At 41.2% G+C, this 22,680-nt stretch overlaps 1 protein-coding gene across 1 annotated transcript; it reads left to right on the top strand.

The window, feature by feature from the left end:
* The first annotated feature begins 594 nt into the window (after nt 1-594).
* On the top strand, nt 595-21,828 carry SLC30A8 (solute carrier family 30 (zinc transporter), member 8). Its single transcript, XM_010011198.1, has 8 exons — nt 595-674; nt 8,948-9,152; nt 12,977-13,115; nt 16,982-17,135; nt 17,653-17,842; nt 18,246-18,351; nt 20,528-20,662; nt 21,686-21,828. Exons 1-8 carry the CDS (start codon nt 595-597, stop codon nt 21,826-21,828), a joined length of 1,152 nt encoding a protein of 383 aa, XP_010009500.1.
* Nucleotides 21,829-22,680: the final 852 nt, after the last annotated feature.

Genomic DNA, 22,680 nt, shown 5'->3' on the forward strand with positions numbered 1-22,680 from the left:
AGATTTCAATAACCTGTGTCACAAATGCCAATAATAAGCAATCTTTTCTGTTTTGAACCATGAGGAGCAAACATGCCAGGGGTAGAAATAAATCTACAGAGAGATTGCTTGGATTAAAAGGCTTGCACCAAGCCAGGCGAGGGTGGTGTACTTTCCTCCCAAGCTGAGGAAGCAGAAAGGCAAACAGTGGTTTGACTGTTTCTAGGCAAATTGGGCTGTTTTAATTACCTTACCTTCCTTCTCTCTTGACCCCAAGCCAGCCACTGGGAGAGCACACACCCCCCGCATGACCAGATTGCATATCACAGCATCAAACATGGACAGGAAAAAAAGGAAAACAGGGAGGGAGGACTGAAGCGTCCAATCTGATATGCTCAACAGGTTGGCATGTTAGTGACGCCACCAGCACTAGGAAAGCAGCTTTCTCTCGCAGTGGGTTTATTGAGAAGATTATTAAAACCTTTTCATTTAGAAATATTTGGCAGAGACTTCTGCATAAGTCAGGAGGACATTCTTTGCCCACGTCCGCTTCCAACAGAGAAAAGACAATTTAAGGGGGGAAAAAACCCAAGCAAAACCCCACCAACTTTCCTCATGGCTACCAAAAAGGGTCTTGAAAGAGCTTGCCTTGTGAGTGAGAGGGACACCAAGAAGTACTCCTTGGCCTTAGACAGGTAACACAACTCTGTTTCCTTCACTGCCCTTGCTTTGTCTCTGAGAGGAATATGAGATCACAAATATACCAATGGACTGCAGAAGTCAAAGTATGGGGTGTTCCACGGTGCATACTGGGAACATCTTTCAATACTTTCAGAATGTTTTGTTTGATTTTTAACTTTTCAGGCTTTCTTACTAGATGTGTGATACATTTACTAGACAGCAGCCTGATGTGTCTGCATCCTTGATGGATTGAAGCAATCTACTGTTGACAAGTGTCTCCTGCTATGTATTTTATAAGCTTAGTAGATTTATTGTAAGATGCAAAACCTCATGGATTATGCCGCAATTTTAGGCTGAATTATAATAGTGCTGTTGACACCATGTTTGATTCAAGGCTCCTTCATGCTTGAACGTCTAAATTATCTATTTGGTCTGAAATAAATGTGATGCTGTTAAGGACTTGATCCTGCAAAACTTTATTCATCTGGTTAGGTCTACCAGACTTGGAGCTGGTGTACTTCTCATTTGCCAGAGAGGTCCTGTGAGTAAATGCTCACTTGAGTGAGGAAGGACCCTCTGAAAACACATGACATGCTGTAGCTTGAGTTGAGAAGTTAGTATAAATGTCTATCACAAACTAGTTTTGCAGTTGAACTTTTTTTCATTCTTCCTTTTGACTCAGACGAGAAAGTATTCTTAAAAGAAAATAGATGCTCAGTTAGAGCTTAGCACCTCTTGACATTTCCATTATCTCATTGGTTTTCAGGTTATTTATTGCTTGGCTCTCTTAAAACGCGTGGGACAGAAACTTGGCATAAACATTGTCAGTTCAAATGGAAATCTGTCTCTCCATGTTCTTATACTGGGGTCACTGCCATCGTATTTTAGTCATTTGAGTGTCTGGGTTGCTATTTAAATATTATTACATGGCTCCATAAATATACATGGCACTGTCCAAAATTACTTTTGTGGTAATATTTATGTTTTAAAAAGATCCCATATGATTCTGCAAATCGTTTTGGTTTGTGAAGACTCTCAGAGCTTTTTTGATAGTTTGCAATTTTGTGGGCACAGCTTCAGTGCTTGAGGTCCTTTGGCCCCTTGCCACCCCTGGATGCAAGGACGTCTCCGGTCAAACCCTTTACATGGTGAGGGGAAGGGTTTCCCTGGATAGGGATAGTTCTTAGGCTGCCTCGCAGGGATGCTCTCATTTTCCCTGGATCACGAAGAACAGGAAATGTCCCCAGTGAGAAGAGAGATAGGATGCACACTGGGTACAAGAATCCCTAGCAGCTGATCCTCCCATCTGAGAGCTGACTCACCTTCTGGAGGAGTTGATTTATTTCTGATAATTATATCTTAATTTAGGATTGAAGTTAGTTGAGGTGAATAGTTGCAGCAACTGCAATTGTTGGATTGGTTGCTGCAGATACATCCAACAGCCCCTGAGCTTGAGGGCTAGTCCCAGGAGGGCTCCATAGCAGAGGTCCTGAGATGGCTGAGTTACTGCAGTGGTAACACAGCTCTCTGGATGAGGAGGACTTGTTGTCCAGGCATGTGGCTTTTGTGCTGTGCCTCCTCTTGGCTTTTCCTACCGGGTGGAATTTGATTAACTGCACAGTCCCATTAGTCCATCCCAGCAATAACCAGAAACACGGGCTGAGAAGTGGGGTGTTCCTCCTGTTCAAAGAGCTGGTACCTCAGGGGAAGCCCTCACCCTGCTGCCCCTCAGCCCAGTGACCCAGTGTGCCTGCCCAGGGGCTGGAGTGTGGCAGGGGGCAAACAGCCTGCTGGGCTCCAGCCTGCACAGGCTGGCTGTGTGCACAGCTTCAGGTGTCTTAATCCGATCAGTAGAAATAAGCTCATCTTAGCCTTTGGTATAAATTACCACATTTTTCCATTCCCTGTGTGTAGGCTTAATGAACAGCTCTAATGCTTTCAACAGAATTTATTTTGCACACAGATTGGCAATTTCTTTGCCATCCCCCAGCCTCCTTCTTTTTAATAAATGCCATTATTACAATACACAGGGAACAAAATTGTTTTTATCTTAACCATGTGAGTAGGGAGTCTGTGTCCCTGCACACAAGGCTGTGTGGGGGACAATGTTCTGTACATGCCAGACCAGACTGTATTTACCAGTGGGCTTGGATGCATTGAGGTTTCCCATGTCAAACTTGAAATGCTTACAAGAGGGTGGGCTATAACTGAGCTCCCTGAAGAATCAGCTCAGCTGTAGGCTTGCAGGGTCATTCACATTGTAAAGGATCTCAGGAGGTTTCTGGTCCAACTGCCTGCTCAAAATGGGGCCAGCCAAGAGATTGAACAAGGTTGCTCAGGGCTTTATGTGGTTCTAGGTGTCAGGATGGAGACTGCACAACATCTCTGGATAATCTGCTCCAATAATGAATTATCCTCGCAGTCAATTTTTTTACTTACATTCAGTCTGAACCTCTCTTGTTTCAATTTATGACCATTGTGCTCGTCCTTCCTCCACGCACAGCAATAAGGCTCCATTTTCACAATAACCTCCTCAAAAATACTGGCAGGCTGCTTCTGATTGCTCGTGGACCCACTTTTTTGCCAGGCTGGACAAGCCCAGTTCCCACAGAAGTGCTCCATCCCTGGTCACCCCCTGCAGAACCTGCGCCAGCTTATTGATGTTTCCCATACTGGAGGCTCCAAAACTGGACACAATATTCCAGATGTGGTCTCAAAAATCTGTCTCAGGTGCAGGACTTTGCATTCGCTCCTGTCAAATCTCAGAAGGCTCCTGCTGATCCATTTCTCCACCTTCCTTATGGCAGCATTTCCTTCCAGCTGCAGCCCTGGGTTGGCATCATCTGCCAACTCGATCAGAGTGCACTCCACCTCCTCCTCCAGGTAACAGATAAAGATACTATACAGGACTGGTCCCAGGATAGGACATCACTTTCCACCAGCCTCCAGGAAGGGTATGAGCCACAATGGCATCAGGATCTGAAGCTGAGCACTCAGAACCTCCTGCTTTATGCAAAACGTGTTGTCTGTTAAGTCATGACAGGAAAGATTCATGCAACATCTCTTTACATTAGGTCTGAATAAGGTGTCTAAGATAGTTTCCTATGGTCTTTTTACAGGCAATGGGGGTGGTGGTAGAGCATAAATTCTTCAAATGATTTATAATCTGGTATTTTTTATTTGTTAGCACCTATCTAGTGATCTAGATACCCACTTATCAAAGTCTAGGGAATGTCTTAACCAAATTCCTGAAGTTTCCATGAATGAAGACAGGCCAGAAAATTTTATTTCTTTCTGATCAGTGTAATATTGACCAGAAATATTCAATATCCCACTTCATAAATCAGTAGATTTGCATCAGATTGTACCAACCACACTGTGAACTAGATTTTGGCTTGATCCGGCATGGATTTCTGGATCTCTGACTATGTTCTTTATATATCACTGTATTGAGATTTGAACACCATCACACAAGAGAAGCTCAAGGCTTCAGGTTTCAAGGTCTTTATTTTTATTTTGTCTCTGAAACAAGAGACAAGAAAAAAAAAGTAAAGGAGAGCAATGCTGAAAACAGGAAAGATGTGTAAAAGCCTTGGGGCTTGTCTTCAAATTAAAGTTTTTAATAGAGGACATTAATGTGACTTGTAGTTATTCTTATCTATCAGTGAAGACTTAGGTTTGTAACTGATTCTTGTCTCCCAGGTTCATTCCAGTAGGCAAAAAGTTTGAAGTGAGCCTGGGGGATGATTTCTCCAGGTGAAAATTGATTTTCTACAACAAGCACATAGGGAATATTTTCTTCTTTTTCTGCCTCCCTGCAGGCAACATGAAAACTCTTATGAGATCAAGAGTCCTCATGAAATAAAGACTTTTCCACCACTCCTTGTGCTTTGCAGAAGTCAATGCTCAGGAAAACTTTAGGTGTTTCTTGTGACTTTTGAAGGGTTTTAGCTATGGGCCCTGTGGTTATTGTCCTTTGTACTGGCTTGCCATATGGTCTCAGGAGCATACAGAATCTTAGGGGACTCAGCAAAGCCCATCCTATTGCTTTTGTCCTCAGGTGACATTAGGACCCTGTAGAAATGACTGAGTGCCCAGTATTGGCCATACATCATCTCCATTATGCCCACTTCAGTTATACACACTTCATCTCAGAAAAAAAATTAGAACTGAGACAGTAAGAAGTATGAAACAGAAATTAAATAACTAGGACACCAGGGGTAGAACAATGATGCACAGCATCATGAATGATGTGATGAAGGTAAACAGGGAATAGCTATTCATTATTTCTAATAGTACCAGAACTAATTAGAAAAGCAGGCAGACAGCTTAACAGTAACAAAGGATGCATTATTTTTACACAAATCATAATTAAACTGTGGAACTCAACACCTTCAAGTCAGCCAGGTTTGTGGAAGAAAGATGTGTAAAAAGCTATTAGACACAAGCTCTCGTTCAGCCACCTCCCAGCCTCCAGATTTGAGCAACCAGGGAGCAGTACCACTCTGGACATGTTCCTTTTTGGTACTTTTTTCTTACATATTCCCTCATGCTCGGGATGGAGTTCAGATACTTGGCTACATGCACTTTGGTCTAACTCTGTGTAGCTATTGTTCTACTGTTACGTAAAAGGAAATTTATTGACCATACATCTATGCATACATAGCCAGGCTCTCAAAATGCAAGTAAATAAAATAACCATAGGACAATTTCCCATCTACTAGTCATCTAAATGTATGAAAATACATAAATGTTTGCCTTTGTTTTGTGCCCACAATAAGAAAAGGGAGAATCTGGACAGACAGGCTATAAACAAGCTCTTTAATGACTTGGAAATATTTAAGATTGGTACATCAGTTGGAATCAGAGTGGTGCCAGCATAATGGAGGTGACTATGGCTTTGATAAATCTTCCTCTGAAGGCAGTTTCATTATCCTTTCAGGCATCCTAAAATTACTACGTCCCCTTGTGAAGAAGATGGTCTCCTGTGGGAAGTGCAGTGATTTCACATTTTGCTCTTTTGACTAGGGATCTCATAATGGTCTAGGAGGATGGCAATTATTCCCATCAGCCTGCAGATCAAGGCACCCAACTGATCAAGTGAAAACAAACAAAAGGAAGTTGTAATCAAAAGCTCTTACTAATGATTTGTGTGGAATCTGCAATACGTATTAATATTTCCTACTTCCCCCCTTCCAGGCATGACTCAGTGGGAGCCCTTCTGTGACATTCCCCTGACTTTGTTACAAAGGAAAGAGAATTTGAAATGGAGGAAAATTATTTTTTAATCTGGGACTCTGCTTGCAGTGTGCTTTTGCAGAGATCTGACACTCAAAGGCTACATGTTGCTCTAACACACTCTGAAGGGGTCTATGGTTTGACAGAGCCGATCTCTGCACCTTGAGCTTTTGATTCACACATTTATAAAACTGCCTCTTAGATTCTTTTAATTAGTGGCAGGCTGCTCTTGGAAGAGAAAGATAATGGTTACGCATGGGAGCTGGCAGGAGTCTTCCCCACTCATTGGGCCAGATGCTGCTCTGTGAGTTCAAAGGGAGCAGCAAATGCTCACCACCTCTAACAACGGGGTCACTTCTGTTTAGGTACCCTTTAGACAGAAAAATGTGACATTTGTGGGTTTATGCAGTCTCTGTTTGCTCTTGCACCTGCTCAACAAGATCTGTGGACAGTGGTTTCCTACCCCTCACTGGTACTCTGAGGTTTTGTTAGTTGATGGAGGGACTTGAAGATTAAAACAGGGAGGGGGATCACAAAGCGACCTATTTTGTTAACAGCAAGGAAAGGATTTGGTGGCTCAGAAATATGCAGGGGTAATTTTGGCATCCCTGCCCTGACAGGCTGTTGAGCTCATCATGACTCATGTTGTTAAGACGATTTTAACGCTCAATGCCAGCTGATGAAAATCGAGTTAAAGGGAAATTAATCTTACATTCAAACTATAGAAAAGTTATTTCCAGAGCGAGATCACAAGAAAGAAAAACTTGCATGCCTTGATCTCCAGGGGAGAGTGAGAGAACTACAGTATTTTATCCACCCATCTCAAAGGAATCAATTTGTGGTACCTTCTGAGTCTTACTCCTCAGAAAAATATTGTGACACAGTGCACATGAGGAGCCTGAGGAACGAAAAACTAAAGGACTGGAGAAGGACTGGCTAGTAGTGGGGACCTCAGCTGCCAGATGGGCAGCCCATTCCCCAGTCAGCCCAGCTCTGTTTATTTGTTGTTATGAGGAAAATAAAGGAAAACACAGGCAAAAGGACTAAGAAAACTCACTGTCTCCAGGCATCAGGCATTAAATCTGACCAGTTGCTCTTTCATGCGAGCTCCTTGTGTATGTACAGAGGGAACCAGTCATCTCTGCTGAGCAAACAGAGACCACATGCTACCCTGACTGGGAAATGGGCTGACTCAGGGGAACATGCTGCATCCTTGGAACATCTCAATAATATTTACAAAGCTAAATCCACGCTGATTATCTACAGTTGCAGCGCTTGGTTGTCGAGGTGGGTCAGCTCTTCTCCATTTGCCAGTACCTCTGTGGTACTGATGAGCATGAGGGTCTGAGGCATCTGCAGCTCTGCAGCTACCTTTGCCTGTTTGCCTGTCACTGACGTGTGGGCTGCAGATCCTTGGTGGGACTTAGGACGTGCTGAGCAGCTGCAGCCCCCTCAAACTGCCCAAAAAGGCAGCTGGAAAAAGCCTGTGATTTCAGTGCAGTTTTTGACTTGACATGAAGTACTGCAGGTTGGCAGCCACTGGCATGATTTCTTTCCAGTGAGATTTCAGGCATCTTGACACTTCCATAAACAGCGGAGAAATGCTACAAGAGGTTGCCAATATCTATGTACTTCCCAGAGCACGGGTATCCTTTTAACACCTAGAGAAACAATTCTCACTGGTCCCAAAGGAAAGTCCTTAGTCAAAATGGGGAAACGAGGCTGTCATCACTAGGGCAGCTAAGCCCAGCCCCACATCATGCCCCCAGCCTAATTGCAGACTTGGAAATAGCAGTGGAGTTTGCTGCATTCCTGGGTGCGCTTGTGGACTATGTCCCTGCACACACAGACCTCAAACAGCTTTAACAGGTGGATATATGAATGTTCTGTATGTGCATCTGGGCAGAATTCACCTTTTGATGCCACAGTGCATCCCACAAGTCTCGGTACACGGCAGTACATGTTTTACCAAGGAGCTATCACATTAGAAGCAGCTGTGGCAACAAATGTTGTATCTGGAGACACATAATGATTTTCAGTCGAGCATCCTGGGACAGGGTTTAGGGTTTCGTTTTGTTTCTTTGTTTTTTCCATTTGGGCTCTTCTCAGTTAAGAGATAAGGAGGAGGGAATGTTCTTGCTTACAGAACCACCTTGGGGGGCCTCTGGGCTGCTCTAGTGAAAGCACCACATCATGGTCATTCAAGAGCTCCCGCAGTTTCAGTGCAATGTGCTCTGTTCTGGGCTTCTCTGTACCAATCCCATATGTCCCACACAGGAGCCCTGATAAGGACAGCGCTGAGGTTTTGTGGCAGAGCACATCTGGATGGGAAATCACCTTGTGATAGAGCAATGTTCAAAGAGCCACTCCTGTTGAACTTCTCTCCTTTTTATGGTATCAGTGGCACAAAGAGCTCAGCATACTATGGAGGATTGATTTATTTGATTTTTTTAAGTGTATTTGAAACTTTTTGGCTAATATTTTCTATGCTCAGGCCCTGCTGGGAGATCGATAGTTCTTATACGTACATATGTGTAAATTTGAGATAAAATAGTTCTGCATGAAAATAAAGGAAAGAAATATCTTTAGTCTGTTATATTTGAGAAAAATAAGATATTTCTTTTTTTTTTTTTTTAATTGTCTTCCTGACAAAGCTCTTGGGAATAAAAAACTGAGGTTTTCTATAGAATTGTCTCCATGCTATGCTAAATCTTGTTACTATTTACATGAGGTATGACTTATCAAAAATCATAGAGTGTGAATAAAATACACAGTCTAAGAAAGTCACCCTGTGCTTCATAAACTGCTAAAGGATGTAGGAAGGCTTGAAGAGCTGGGAAGTATAGCCAGACCAGTCATTTCATGAGCAGCTCCCTCCTGCAGAACCCTGCCTGTGCAAGCAAGCCTCTTTTATGCCCTGCTCTGCTGCTCCCAATGCGGCTTTTATCTCTTGAAAGCATTAATTACACAGTTTCTGGGGCTGCAGGTCTAAATGCCCAAATCACCAGGCTTTTTCTGTTTTAACCTTCTCTTTCCTTCAATCCCAAAGGATGAGCTGGCATCAGAAGAATTTAAATGAAGAGAGGCAGCAGCAGGAGGATGAAGTTACTGAAGCTAATCCAGCATATCACTGTCACGGCTACTCACAGGCCTATGAGAACAGAAAAAGGGAGCAGCATCAAGCCAGGAAGAAGCTGTGTGTAGCATCAGTAATTTGCATCTTCTTCATGATTGCTGAAATTACAGGGGAGTATGTTTGCTCAAAGAGAGTTCAGTTTGGTGCCCAGCACAGCTGTATTCATGCCCTTTTGTACGCGCTCTGACTGCAGGGACCCACGGTGCACAGAGGTCAGCCCATCCGGGAAAAAATAACTCCTTTCTCCCCAGTTAAAAAAAAACTGGTTTGTTTTTTTTTTAATGTGAAATTATCAGAACATTTTCATATATTCATTTAATGATTGCATCTGAGTAGGAACACAAAGATCACTTAATAGTCTGAACTGTTCCCCCAGGTCTTTAAGCTGGGTTAAAAGTGGCTCACATGTCTTAGCATCATGTCAGAAAAGGTTTCTCATAAATTGGGTTACATTTTTTTGGAAGAGATTAAAAGATTTTACATATTTATCCAGGCCAATGAGACCTCAGCACTGATGAAGGCTGCTAGCAGCAGGGTCTGATATTAAATGCAACAGTCTACAAAATCCATGGAAATTCAGGGCCAGATTCACCATTTGTTTTTCTTCAGTTAAGTCAATGTGTTTATACCAGGGCACGTTTATCTTTTAAATTGGCCTGCTGGTGTGTCTTTGGATCAATGGAAGATTATTCCCCTGTCTAATTAGCTTTTACTTCTGGACCCATCCTACAATATCCAATATAAGTATTTGGCTTATTCATAGAGCATTAGCTTTCATTTTGTCCCACCAATCTGCTCTCTGCATGGCTTCTGTGATTCTTATACCCACCTGATAGTTCCTGGCTCTTTAATTTGCCCTTCTCTGCAGGGAGGCAAGGCAGGGCAAGGCATGAGGAATCCCACAGACTTTTGCCATGTATGCCCCAGGGGATGTAACAAAAATCAGGTAGGAAGGCCTCTGAAACCCATGTTTTCCAGCTTCAACAGCTCTGGAGCCCCATGAAAATGAAATAGGCAGCTTTCTCTTCCCAGCAGGTGAGAAGTGGAGACACTGAAAGCGCCACTCCATTTCTGCTTCCTCCTGGCTGCCAAACCCAGCAGGGGCTTCTCCAACTCTTCCCTCCCAGGCACTTTCTCTGCATGAAGCCCTGTTGTTTGGAGGTCATCTGCATTTCCCCCATGAAAACTGGTGCATACCATTAATATCCACGCAGTCATTTGCAGTGCCAGAAGTGATGCATTATTAATAAAACCATATAATCAGTAGGCTTAAGTTTGGTGAACGCAGCAGTGCTAGAGGATAATTGGAAGGACAGATGATACGTTAACTAAATGTTTCATTTTGCTTAATGAATCATACAGCTTTTTTGCAGTGACAGCTTAAGTAACAGGCTTGAAGACCATTTTGCTTCAGACCATTAAACTTTGACAAACCAGTTATTAACTGCAGTTACAGACAGCAGTCTATGGAGATTTTTGTAATTATGAACCATACATTCAATTTTTTTAATTGTTAGGCTAGACTGGCTGTGCCTGATGATTGACCATTGAGTGAATGACAATTTTTGCTGCTTTGTGGTATACAAAGCTATAAACATCCACTGTAGGCAATAGTAAGTCATAAAGGCCACTTGTTGGGATCATTGATACACAGCAATAAAAGCCTGTAACTGTTAGACAGCTTTAACTCTTGAAAACGAAGAATATGTTCCCCTTTCTTCTCCTCTTAAGGGCAAACAGCTTCTGTGGGCTTTATTATGCTAAACAGAAGAAACAAAGCTGCATCACTCTCAAAGAGGTTGAACAGTTGTGCTTCCTTGAATCCCTAGATCTTTCCATGATGTTTTTTTCTCAAACCATCTGTGCTGGTCCTTGCTGCTCTATCAAAAGGTGCACTGTTGGCTGAGCCGGATACACCAACTGTTGCCGAAAGACTATTGGCTTCTGTTTTTCTAATGCAGATCCATCACAATCTCCATAGATTTGGAGATACCAGTCAAACCGATTACATGCTATGTACAGCCCTGACTTAAAAGTGCTTTCCAAGGATTTTTAGTAGCTAAGGACCAAATGTGGATTTCAAAATACTTTATTTCCATTGCGGCACTAGAAGGAGAGATAAACCCTACACGTGTCCTCATGTCTAAAGGGAAAATAAAGACTTGAACATGTTGCTAAGATAAGCAGACTGAGATCTCAGAAACTCACCCAAGGCATTAATTATGCCAGCAACACATAAAACAATAGTTGTGTAACATTTTTCAAAGATGGCAGACTGGAAGCAAGCTTTTGTAATGCTGTCCCACAGAACATGGAAATACAGTGTCTAAAATGCAATAGGGTTTTGCAGGCAGCTTGTGCTCTACATATTTGTTTGCTCAAAGATAGCTGATGCCTTGGTTGTTAACATCTGTGCACTGTCAGATAAGCCTGCTTCCTTCTGCTATGCAAAACTGCTTCCCACTTGAGAAACAGCTACCCTGCAAACAGTGAAAGTCAAAGAGCTGTGTTATGACCAAAAAATACATGTGCATTTACACCTGCATGCTCTGGGAAATCTATTCTGTTGAATTTTTAATTTCACTGCAAGAAATGAGATGCCCCCAAATTCTGCAGTTGTGCTTGCTCCCTTTTGGAAAGTAACTTTCAGGCAGCTGTAAATGGGATGACTAGGACGGCAATGGAGAAAAATAATGTATGCCCTGTATGTGCAATATACATTCTCCTGTGGTGACAAATGACAGTGTTAGGTATTCTAATCTAAAATCTGTATATGGGAGGAAATTAAACAGATAGTCCATCCTGCTGGCATGAAGAGTTTCAATCTATAAGGAAATGAGAGATGTCTACATGTCCCTTTGGCAGCGGTATCTTGTTAATGGTTCGAATGAGGCATTTTATGATGTTTTTCAGGATTCATTGATTCTCATATGGGTTGTAGTCAGGAGAAACAGGTGAGCTGAAATTAATTATATGACTGAAGGATAGAACTATATTGCCAAAGCAGAAACTAGATGTTTTGGCTCTAATATTTCACATTTCCCTTTTTCTACATTGCTACTCTAATGAAAAGATTCCCTTGCTGTAACAAGTTCACAGGACAGCTTCCTGTCTGTGATCCTAGTCATGTCCTGCAGCCCTCAGCAGCTGGAGTACTTTAGAACAATCTTTTAGTTCCTTTGAATTTGCCTTTAGCCCTGAGACATGGCTAGAAAAATGTGGCAAAATAATGATATTTGGCTTACTGGGTAAAATAAATGTGGTTTCAGAGAGCCTAAAATGTTCATGGGTTTTCGTATTTATTTTCCCCAGAATTCACATAAAACCAAACCCCCTCGACATAAATGACATTCAGCCACATTTTTTTGAGCTCTAGCAGGAAAATTAAATCATGCATTACAGATGCAAAATGATAGATTAGTCCTATGAACAGAACATTTTTCTCTATGCCTTCACCAAAATGGCTGGTTGTTTATCACAGCTTTTCTACAGGGACCTTTCCTTTTATTCCAGTTTTAGTGTTGCCTGTGACAAATAAACAGTTCGGCATCCATCCATCCAAAACTCAGGCAGAACATGCATATTTTCCTATGAAAAATAGAAAATTAATCCCATAAGCTAAGTCTCCGAGTTTTTGTACATAAATAAACTTGACAGTGATCTGTGAAAAGACAGTGGGAGGATACTGGAAATGTGATCCCGAATACTTTCATGAAGAAATCTGATATTAAAACAGACACATTAAAACAGTCCAATTTATTCATACCATTCACTGCATGAGCAAGGTACAAAACAAAATTATCATTGAAGAGTTTTGAGTTGTGCATTGAAAATGGAACGTTCCCTTTGATTCACAGCAAAGCAGGTCTTGAGTTTGATTTGGTCAACTCAAACTTCTGACCAGAGCCATGATAAGGACACGTGTTTCACACAGGTGGGCAGATCGCCGGGAGCCTGGCAGTGATCACTGATGCTGCACACATCCTGGTGGACCTGACAAGCTTCCTCATCAGCCTCTTCTCACTGTGGCTTGCCTCCAAACCTCCCACCAAACAGCTGACTTTCGGGTGGCACCGAGCAGGTAGAAAACATGTCACAGTATGAACATGTGAAATGGGGAAGGGAAGTCATCATAGGCAGGGACTGGAAAATGTGCCCATGTCCCACAGGTCTGCAGATATAGTGCACTACTGCTCTCAAAGACTCCAGGACACATGGCAAATAGAGCAAGCCAGTAAGCTTCAAAGAAGTGAAGAGCACAGCCATGTCTTACTTACAAAAGTGTCTTTCAGTTCATTAATATAGTTTTGGACTGGTGCTAGCTTTAGATGAGATAATAGCAACTTCCCTCAGTGACTTGAGCGTGAGGAGGACCAAGTCCTCAACCTACTATGAAACACAAATTTCTATAAAAGTAGCAAAACCCATTAACATGAGGGTCTACTCCACTTATAGAATTATAATTAAATAATATTATTATCATTACATTATTTTTAAGAGACAACAATGTTATACTTGTAGAAAAGTTAGATCCTTTAACATTTACCATTTCTAAATCCTCTCCCTGAATCACTGCTGGTTTTTATCAGACGGAAGCACTGGTAGGTCTTTAAAGTTCTCTGTCCTCAACGAAAATCAATATATTTACAGATGACACCTAATAACAAAAGCCTTACAATCAAACAGAAGTACTTTTACAGACGATAAGACACCAGCAGAATATTAAATATAAAAAAAATTTCTGGGTGCATACAATTCTGTTCAAGATTTAGAAACCTAAATGTCAATGTCTACATGTACCTGAGAACATATAAGCACAGGGTCCAAGTTTCTGATACATTCAGCAGAAACCTAGACTACGTTCATCTGCATAAACATAGAAGTCTAGTGCTACAGCCCTAAGGTGCCTGAGACTTATGCATCGGAATGGTAGCTGTCACGTAAGATCCACAGGACACTGCACGGGATGATAAGCACAAGACCAGGGCATCTCAAATGCCACTAGACACTCATATTTAAGAAACTAGGATGTGTTCCTAGTCTGTCACTGGAGCAGGGAGCTACCTGAATCACCATAATTTTGATGTCCATTGTCCACAAAGGGAGTTAGACATTTAGCTCACACATACATATAGACATACTAATTTATTTGTCTCTATCTGGAAATCAGTCCTATGTTGGGTGTCTTAGGACTCAATTTAGTTGCTTATATGTAAATGATTAGTGCTGTTAGAAAAGCCCTAATGTTTCCACAAAGTCTCCAGCTGCCATTCTGGAAGTCCATGTACCATCTATACACCTGTGTCAAGCCATACATGAAGGTGTTGGTGTATCTCAAGTGGCTCTAGACACCCGTGCATCTGAACTGAGGACTCAGATGATAAACACTTCAAAGCTGTTCAATATGAAGGTCCAGAAGCAGCTTCTGATGCAGGATGTCTGTAGGCTAAGGTTGCTTGTAGCTGCAGAATGTAGCAGGCATGACATATGCCATACACATCCTGTCTTTATGTTTCTACCTAAGTATATTCTATCAGTTTTGTGGGAAACACGCTGATGGGTGAGGGGGAGGTTTAGTATGACTGAAGCATGGCTAGCGTTATATAAACAACACAGAGCTGAATTTTGCAGCCTTAGCAAACTACTACTTACCATCAGTTGACCCAGAATTACTTTTTGTGTTTATGTTCTCTTAGTCTGCAGAGAGAAAAGTGATAGAGAGACTTCTCTCTTGCTGACATTCATGAGTTTCATGATGTTCATGAAGTTACCTGAGGTCCAGCCACCTCATGTAGCTTCACCCTCAGTCTGTGTTAGATTTTTTAGGTTTTTGCCATTGCAATGCAGAACTTCAAAACCAAACTTTTACTGTCTTTTTATCCTGGCAGCAAAGGAAGCCTTGCATCAAATGTTAGTGGCTATTTAATTGCATTCCATGATAGTTATCCTATTTCTTGCTTATTTTCCCAGCTATATTTCCAGTTTAATATGCAGGTGCGTAAACTTAATGGAGTAGCAGAGGGCAGTCAGGGGGCTGGCTGTGCAATGACTACCAAGGCCTTGCAGCTGCAGCTCTCCATGACACTGGACACTGGGAGCTGTTTTTTCACTTCTTTTCTCCGACTGACAGATAGGGTTTGTCAAGCGAAGACTGTGTATGACAGGGCTCAGGTTTAGCAGAAACCACCTGAATGCCTCCTATCCTGTAAGCCAGAGCCAGGCAGCAGAACCAGTCAAGATAGCAATTCAATGGAATCCTTTGGGTGTGCATATGCTTTCAGAAACATGACTAGAAGCACAATATTGAATGAGACTGACAGTGTGAGCCAGACCTACCTCCAGGTAGGAAAGCTCTCTTCAAGCCCAATTTCTTCATTTCCGGTATGATTCAGAGATTCCCAAACAATCCCACACTATTGTTTGCTGTGCTCTGTTAGCGCCAGTAGTTCTGAATAAATGTAACTGGGAACATGATGAGTAAAGCAACTAGTATTAGTGAACTGGTCTGTAAGCTTAGCTAAACATTTGCTAAGATACTACATTGAAAAGTAGTACGTATTTTCACCTATGTAATAAAGATGACCTCTAATACGTTCTGTTGTGGAGTGTATGCACTCGTGCACACAGGTTCACTCGGGTGTTCCCAAAAGCTGTTAATGCCTTTCATGTCAATGACAGCATAACCATCAACACCTCCAGCAGCGCCAAGTTTGCAGGGTTTCAACCTGTAACTTGCAGAAAATATAAATACCAGCTATGCTTTATGTTAGCCTTCCTCTATTTACCTTTAAGCAAAACTAGATTTCCTTGCTGGTGCACTTTCATTTGTAATTTGTCAGTTTTAGACGATATAGTTATTTTGATAAGCATCTGAAGCCTGGACTGCTGCAAAAGGTGTGTCCCTCATAAAAATATATTCAAGTCATAAGCTGAGTTTCAGCTGCTTTCGTGGACTGCAAGTGCAAGTTTGTGTAAATGCTTTGCTCTTTATGGCCATCTACTGCCTTTCACTTTATTGTGAGCTTTCATTTACCTCAGTATTGTCTCAGCTGTGCTCATAAAGTGACACATTTACCCATTCAAGTCACATGGCAATTACTAGTCCCACATTCTATTAAAAACATGTTGCACATTCATATGAACATCCTTGGACCTCTCCTCTGGCAGTTCAATAAAAGGTGGCCTTGGGGATTGGGTTTATTTGAGCCCAACTCAGAGCCAATAGAGACAAAATTAAATTTCACTGCCCCAGGGAAAAAAATAAATTCTTTTGTCCTTTTATGCTGGTGGCACAAAAGTGATTTTGTGGCATTGGCTGGATGAGTCCCAGGAGAGAGGAAGAAGAGGTTTTGTTGGCAGGACCTCGCTGGGGGCTGTCACTGACTTTCTGAGGTGTGAAGTGGCAAAAGGTGTGCAGAAACAAGCGAGGCAATTGGAGAGGGCTCATGTCTGACAGTGGGTTTGGGTGAGCCAAGCCTCTCTCTTATGACCAAGATAATGTTGTTTGAGAAGGAAGGCTGGTTCCTGGGGTCTTCACACCATACTGGCAGGGCCAGGCAACTACATCAGATGTAAAGAATTGCTCTTTTATCCTTCCTTCCTATTACAGCTCCTTTTGCTCATCCCAGAACTCTACAAATGAACTTTTTCATCTCTTCTATTTCTCTAAATGCCACATGAAATCAACATTGGAAAGAGGACAAAAGTAGGAGCAGATAGAACAGGTTTAGGCCACCACATGCATAGGTCTGCCCTTGGCAGCTACTGGATTTCCTATGACCAGAAGTGTTTTGGCCCATTCCTTCTGAGCATCAAGGCTGCATAGACACAAGAAGTAACCATCCTGGCTATAAAGCTCACAAACTTCTAACCATTGCCACCAGGCTCTTATAATTTCTTGCATTTCTGTTATGATTCATGTTAATATCAGATTGTTTCAATTCCTAGAAATTCTGGGAGCTTTGCTGTCTATGATAATAATTTGGATGGTGACTGGTGTGTTGATATATTTGGCTAGCTTGAGGCTGCTACACTCTGATTACGATATCGATGCTACAGTGATGCTCATCACCTCTGCTTGTGCCGTGATCGCCAACATCCTGTAAGTCACTGTTTTCCTCTCCACTATAACTTTTGCACCTTGAACCTGTTGCTGTATTTCAATAAAAAATGACAGAGATATTAATCTCATAAATATTAAATGTTTATGAGCTTCATGAAGGTATGTAAAGGGGTAGAGAAGAGGGATCCTGCTCCTCATTGAAAGTTGAAGTTGTTCTTCTTCTTTCTGTTAGTTGCGACACTGGGAAGGGAAATTATGAATGCACAAACTCCAGGAAAAGACTAATCTCCATCTCAGTTTTTATTAGATGTCAGAACATTCAAGAACTTTAGAAAAATGAGGCCTCATTAATTACCCCATTCACAGAGTTTCTTGTTTGCATGCCAAACACTGACACACCTAGGAATTATCTGCTTATCCACTCTGCATTTTTACTTAATGTGTTTGATTTTACTGTTCAGTATTCAGAAGTGAGAGGGGTGATGATGTGTGTGACATCACTGCTTTCAGAGATGCAGTAACCCCACTGATATTTGCAGCTTTATATCTCTTGCAGACTAAGCCTGATTCTGCACCAGACTGGCCACGGGCACAGCCAAGGGACACAAGCCAGGGGACATGTGTCAGCCCCTCTGGAACAGCCAGCTCTGAGCAATGCCAGCCTGCGGGCAGCCTTTGTGCATGCCATCGGAGATCTATTCCAGAGTCTTAGTGTGCTAATTAGTGCACTTATCATCTTCTTTAAGGTTAGTTTTATTAGTTCACTTGTTGTCTTTGCTATTACGGATAACAGTTGTTTTCATAGAATTGTGAGTCTGGGTACGATATAAATATTTTTCTCTGCTTAATGATATACATTGTGATTTAGTCAAAGACAATTATACTTATTCTTGATAATTGAAATGGCTGTTCAGAGTATAACACTTTCTTCTTGGTGTTTCAACTGCAAGGAGGATACTTTGGTGTCTCTTTCTTCGTCTGGAGTGCCTTCGTTCTCTGTAGTGCTGAGGCTCCCGAATTGGCAAAGGATGTCAACACTCATTCTGTACTAGATGAATGGAATATATTATTCTTTGAGATTAACTAATTTAAAATGACAATAACCAACAGCAATGAAATTAACAAAATGATGTGTTCGTATTTTTCTAGCCAGAGTACAAAATAGCTGATCCAATCTGCACATTTGTGTTTTCCATCTTTGTTTTGGCAACGACCATCACCATTTTAAGGGATATTTTGATTGTATTAATGGAAGGTAGGACCTCATTCCAGAATCAATACAACTATATTTTGGGATTTTTTTTCTCTCTCTTTCTGCATGATGCTTATACTCACTGACAAAAGTATAACAGTACACTTCTGTATCGGTTTCCAATATTCTTGTAATTCTGATAATACTTTGAACCTAATTACAATTTTAATCAAAGCTTTTTTCTAAAATTACACCAGAAGATTTATACATATGGCAGATTTCATAAAAATCTGTGTACTGGTGTTTTGTTAACGAACTCCCAATGTGTTCCTAAAGCTGAGTTGGTTTTATTTGTCATATGTGTAACATTGCTTTTTACCACCTCTCATATTTTTGGAATATGAGAGGTCTACTCTCTTTGTTCATTGTGTAATAATTCCTTTACCCAGGCTGTGCTTTGAACTGTGCCTGTGAAATAGGCTGAGTGCAAAAGACAGAAGTTTAAAAGATTTTTAGTTATGCCAGTCCAGAAAAGCAAGCCAACGGAGCTTTCCAGTCGGGTACAGGTACAAAGCAATAGACAATTCTCAGCACATCACAGCAAGAAGAACTATGCTTAGCAATATTTAATTCTATCAGATATGGGCCTGAACATTTGATTTGCAAGGCTAAATGACTTGAGCAGTCATAGATGTGTATTTTTGCCTTCCTTACAGTGAATAACGTAATGCAACCTCTTTCTCAGCTAGGAAGACATAAGGATTAAAGGGAAAAGTAGTTGTAATAGAGTAGGTTTAGAATGCACATGAGTTATTCAGAGTGACTCTCTGCCTGTTTTTTTACTTCTTTCTTTCACTTTGTATCTACTTTTGTTTCAAGACAGAAAATTTCCACTATTGTTTTTTCATTCTAGGTTTGGGTTACTTTCAGCAATTGTGAGATAGAGATATGTTTGTGTAGCAGTGTATCCAGACAGAGTGCAGCAACTGCCTACATCTTAGCTGCCAAAACAATAGGAAGATCCCTTGATCACTGCAAAAAAACCCAGTCAAAGTTCCACTGGCACACAGGGGTCTCTTTCTCAGAGCAGTGATTCCCAGCAGTGCTGATATGCCAAGACTGGCAGTGTTCAGTTCCGCTCTGCATCAAGCCAGTCTCCTACATCCTAAGTAGCATGTTCTGCCCAGAATTTTCTAAAGACAAATTGGATGTTGAAGCTGGTATTGGAGGTGGTTCTTACCTCAGACATCCAGTCTGTCCTGGGGTGTCAGCCACACAGCCCCTGCGACTGGCTGTGTCATGCCAGTTTTCTCCAAAAAGCACATAGTATGTGCATGTCAGCATCCAATTCTTCTAAGTCAGTACTCCACATCTCATTGTTGTAATAAATTGATATGACAAAGCATAAAACACTGAAGTCATTAACAATTACAAATAATTTTCAGTTATGGCATGAAAGAAAAGGTTAAGCAATACTGTGCTTATCATTATTATATTTCATAACTGGTGGCATTAAAAATATTTTTCGATTTGCTGAGCCAAGTGAAACATGATGAGCATAACTGTTCGTGAGGGCATAGAAGTGCATTTCCCAACTGTCAGCTCGCACTCTAGGCAAGATCTGTAGTTAAATTCCTTGGTCAAATTTAGATTCAGATTAAATTCTGAATTTCATGTTGCAACTCACCCTCTCACAATTGTCCTTACTCTGAATGAGGGTCATCACCATGATTACCTTTTGTAAGAAGGCTCATCCAGGAAAACAATCACTGATCTACTGAATAACTAGACCTAGGATCTAATCTCATCTAAAATTCCCCAGTCAAACCATTTTAATCTTTATATTTGCCTTTCCCTCTCCGCTAAACAGATGCTTCTCTATTGTGTAAATGTATTGAAGGTAGAATCCCCCAGGCATACTCATAAAATCTGCACTCACAAAAGTTGTTGGTGCAAAACTAAGACAGTATTGGGCTAAAGAGCTTACTTCCCTAGGTAAAGCAAAGTGAACCCTCAGAGTATCATCTCCTCAGACATGCATGAGTTTCATCCTTCCCTGAGGAAGTATAAAAAAAGAAATATGATAAAATTTCAGAGTGAACTCTGAAATGAAAAAGCATTGAATATTTTTATTAAAATTATACATCTGAGTGAATAAAGGTTCATGATGCACTTTAGTCTAGTGATCATTATTCTTATGTGTCATTTATTTTTTTTCCCCACCAATTTCTCCTTTAAGGAACATCAAAAGGATTTGCTTATGATGCAGTGAAGGCAAGAATTTTAGCAGTTGAGAAAGTGGAGTCTATTCACAACCTTCATCTTTGGTCTTTGACAATGAACCAAACTATTCTATCTGCTCATGTTGCCACAGGTCAGTAAATTTCTGTGAACAAGGAGTAAGTGTTCAGCTGCTGCCTAGTAAAGGTCAGTCTCTCTCTCCTGATTGGGATACAACTGGCTGTATATCTGTTGCTTTTTAAAACAAATGTCATAATTTTGTTGGCAAAATAACAACAACAAGAAGAAAAGCTCTCAAATCCTTCTCCTAGAAATCTTGCCAAAACTACAGGGGCAGCTACTTAGCCCAAAGCTTGAAAACTGCAGAGATTGTGGAGCAAGGAAGAAAGCTACAAGATATTTTAAATAAATAAGAAGAATTAGACCTAGGCTGGATTTTTCTCACAACATCAAATAGGGTTTGTGGTGGATTTGTCAAACTTGAAAACTGTTGATCCCTATAAGAAGAACTTACAGGGCAAATCTGCATTCCTGATTCATCTCTAGCTGTAAAATGATCTTTAAACATAGCTTGGAGTGTAGCTGTAACTCCAGGGGAACAGTTCATCTTTAAATGTATTTTTTTAAATGTAGTCCTCATCCCTGTTGATGAATTCTCCACTATCTGGATCAATTTTCTCATTTATCTGTTTGCTTGTACATGTTAAGGTTTATTTAAGAAAAATATTCCATTTGTGTTTGGCCAAGAACAGGTTCAGAAATGAAATCCTTTATGGAGTCCCCACTTCCCCGAAAGACTGGGTCTATCAGCCACTTGTACCTGTGTGTATCACTTGGCACTGTTGCTACTTTGACTAGATGAACTGATTTTCATTAAGTATTCCTGCTTTCCTCCAGTCTTCTGCCAAAGTGATTGGTTTTGGTGATTACTCTTAGCTCAGCTCTTGCCAAAATTGCATATTCTGACCACATTTGAATGAACAAACTTCTGCTGACATGCAGGTTCCTGAAGGGAGGATAAAAAGGGCAAAAACCACTTCTCAAAACAAACTTCTTGTTAGAAGTTTGCTGATAGTTTCTGTCAGTAAACACTTAGCTTCTTTAAAGTATTACATTATATGCATTTTGATTATTTTCTCCTTGCTCTCTGTAGCAGACACAGTGGACAGCCAGAAGATTTTGAGAGATATCACTCAAGCACTGTTTGAGCACTACAGCTTCCACTCCATTACCATTCAGATTGAATCGGGAGAGGATCAGAAACATGGCTGCATCTTCTGCCAAGAGCCCAGGGATTAAAGGGAGTGGTATGCTATGCATCCCTCTTATAGGTCTATAGAGATTATGTATGTGGTTGTACTTAACTGATTAACAACAAATGGTAATTAATTGAACTAAAAAGCCCTGCCACTGCAAACAGTGGATGGACCTTTATTTGTTGGCACCACCTAGCAGCAGAGAACATGTATTAGATCTATCGATCAGCTAGATTACCTGTCCTTCAGGAGTTACGTTCAATTACAAGAGAAAGTATCTAAATTATTCTTGACTGGAGCAGCAGATTGACACTAAAGCAACATTTAAGTATGCCTGTTTGTAATCACAGGTAACAGAAAACTAATCAACCTTCAAATTACCAGCAGACCAATTAGCACAAAATGTAATGAAACGTAAGCTTGGTGTCATCAAAGATCAACACTTACTCAGGATAAAAGAGAAAATCTAAATTAGCAGGAGGGATGAAGAGCTCTGGGAAAGAAAAAGATGGCGGCATGTGCTTTCCCTGCCTTTTGGCAGACAATCCTCCTGCATGCTAAGGTGAGTATCAGATGTGCACCATACTCTTCAGCGTAGATCACAAAAGAATTCACTCCGTTCACATTTGGCAAATATCTCTTTAGTTTTTAGCTACCCCTATCTATTTTTCAGCTAGCATCAGCCAGGCATGGGCAGTATTCTCTACTGTCAAGACAACCCATAACTTGTATTACACTGCATCGTGATAAGTTGTGATGGAATAGAAGGGATAAATGCTCCATCCCTGGCAGTGTTCAAAGCCAGGTTGGACGGAGTCTTGGGTGACATGGTCTAATGTGATGTGTCCCTGTCCATGGCAGGTAGGTTGAAACTAGATGATCTTAAGGTCCTTTC

This window comes from Nestor notabilis, unplaced genomic scaffold (genome assembly GCF_000696875.1).
Source record: "Nestor notabilis isolate BGI_N333 unplaced genomic scaffold, ASM69687v1 scaffold10523, whole genome shotgun sequence".
Classification (NCBI taxonomy): Eukaryota; Metazoa; Chordata; class Aves; order Psittaciformes; family Psittacidae; genus Nestor; species Nestor notabilis.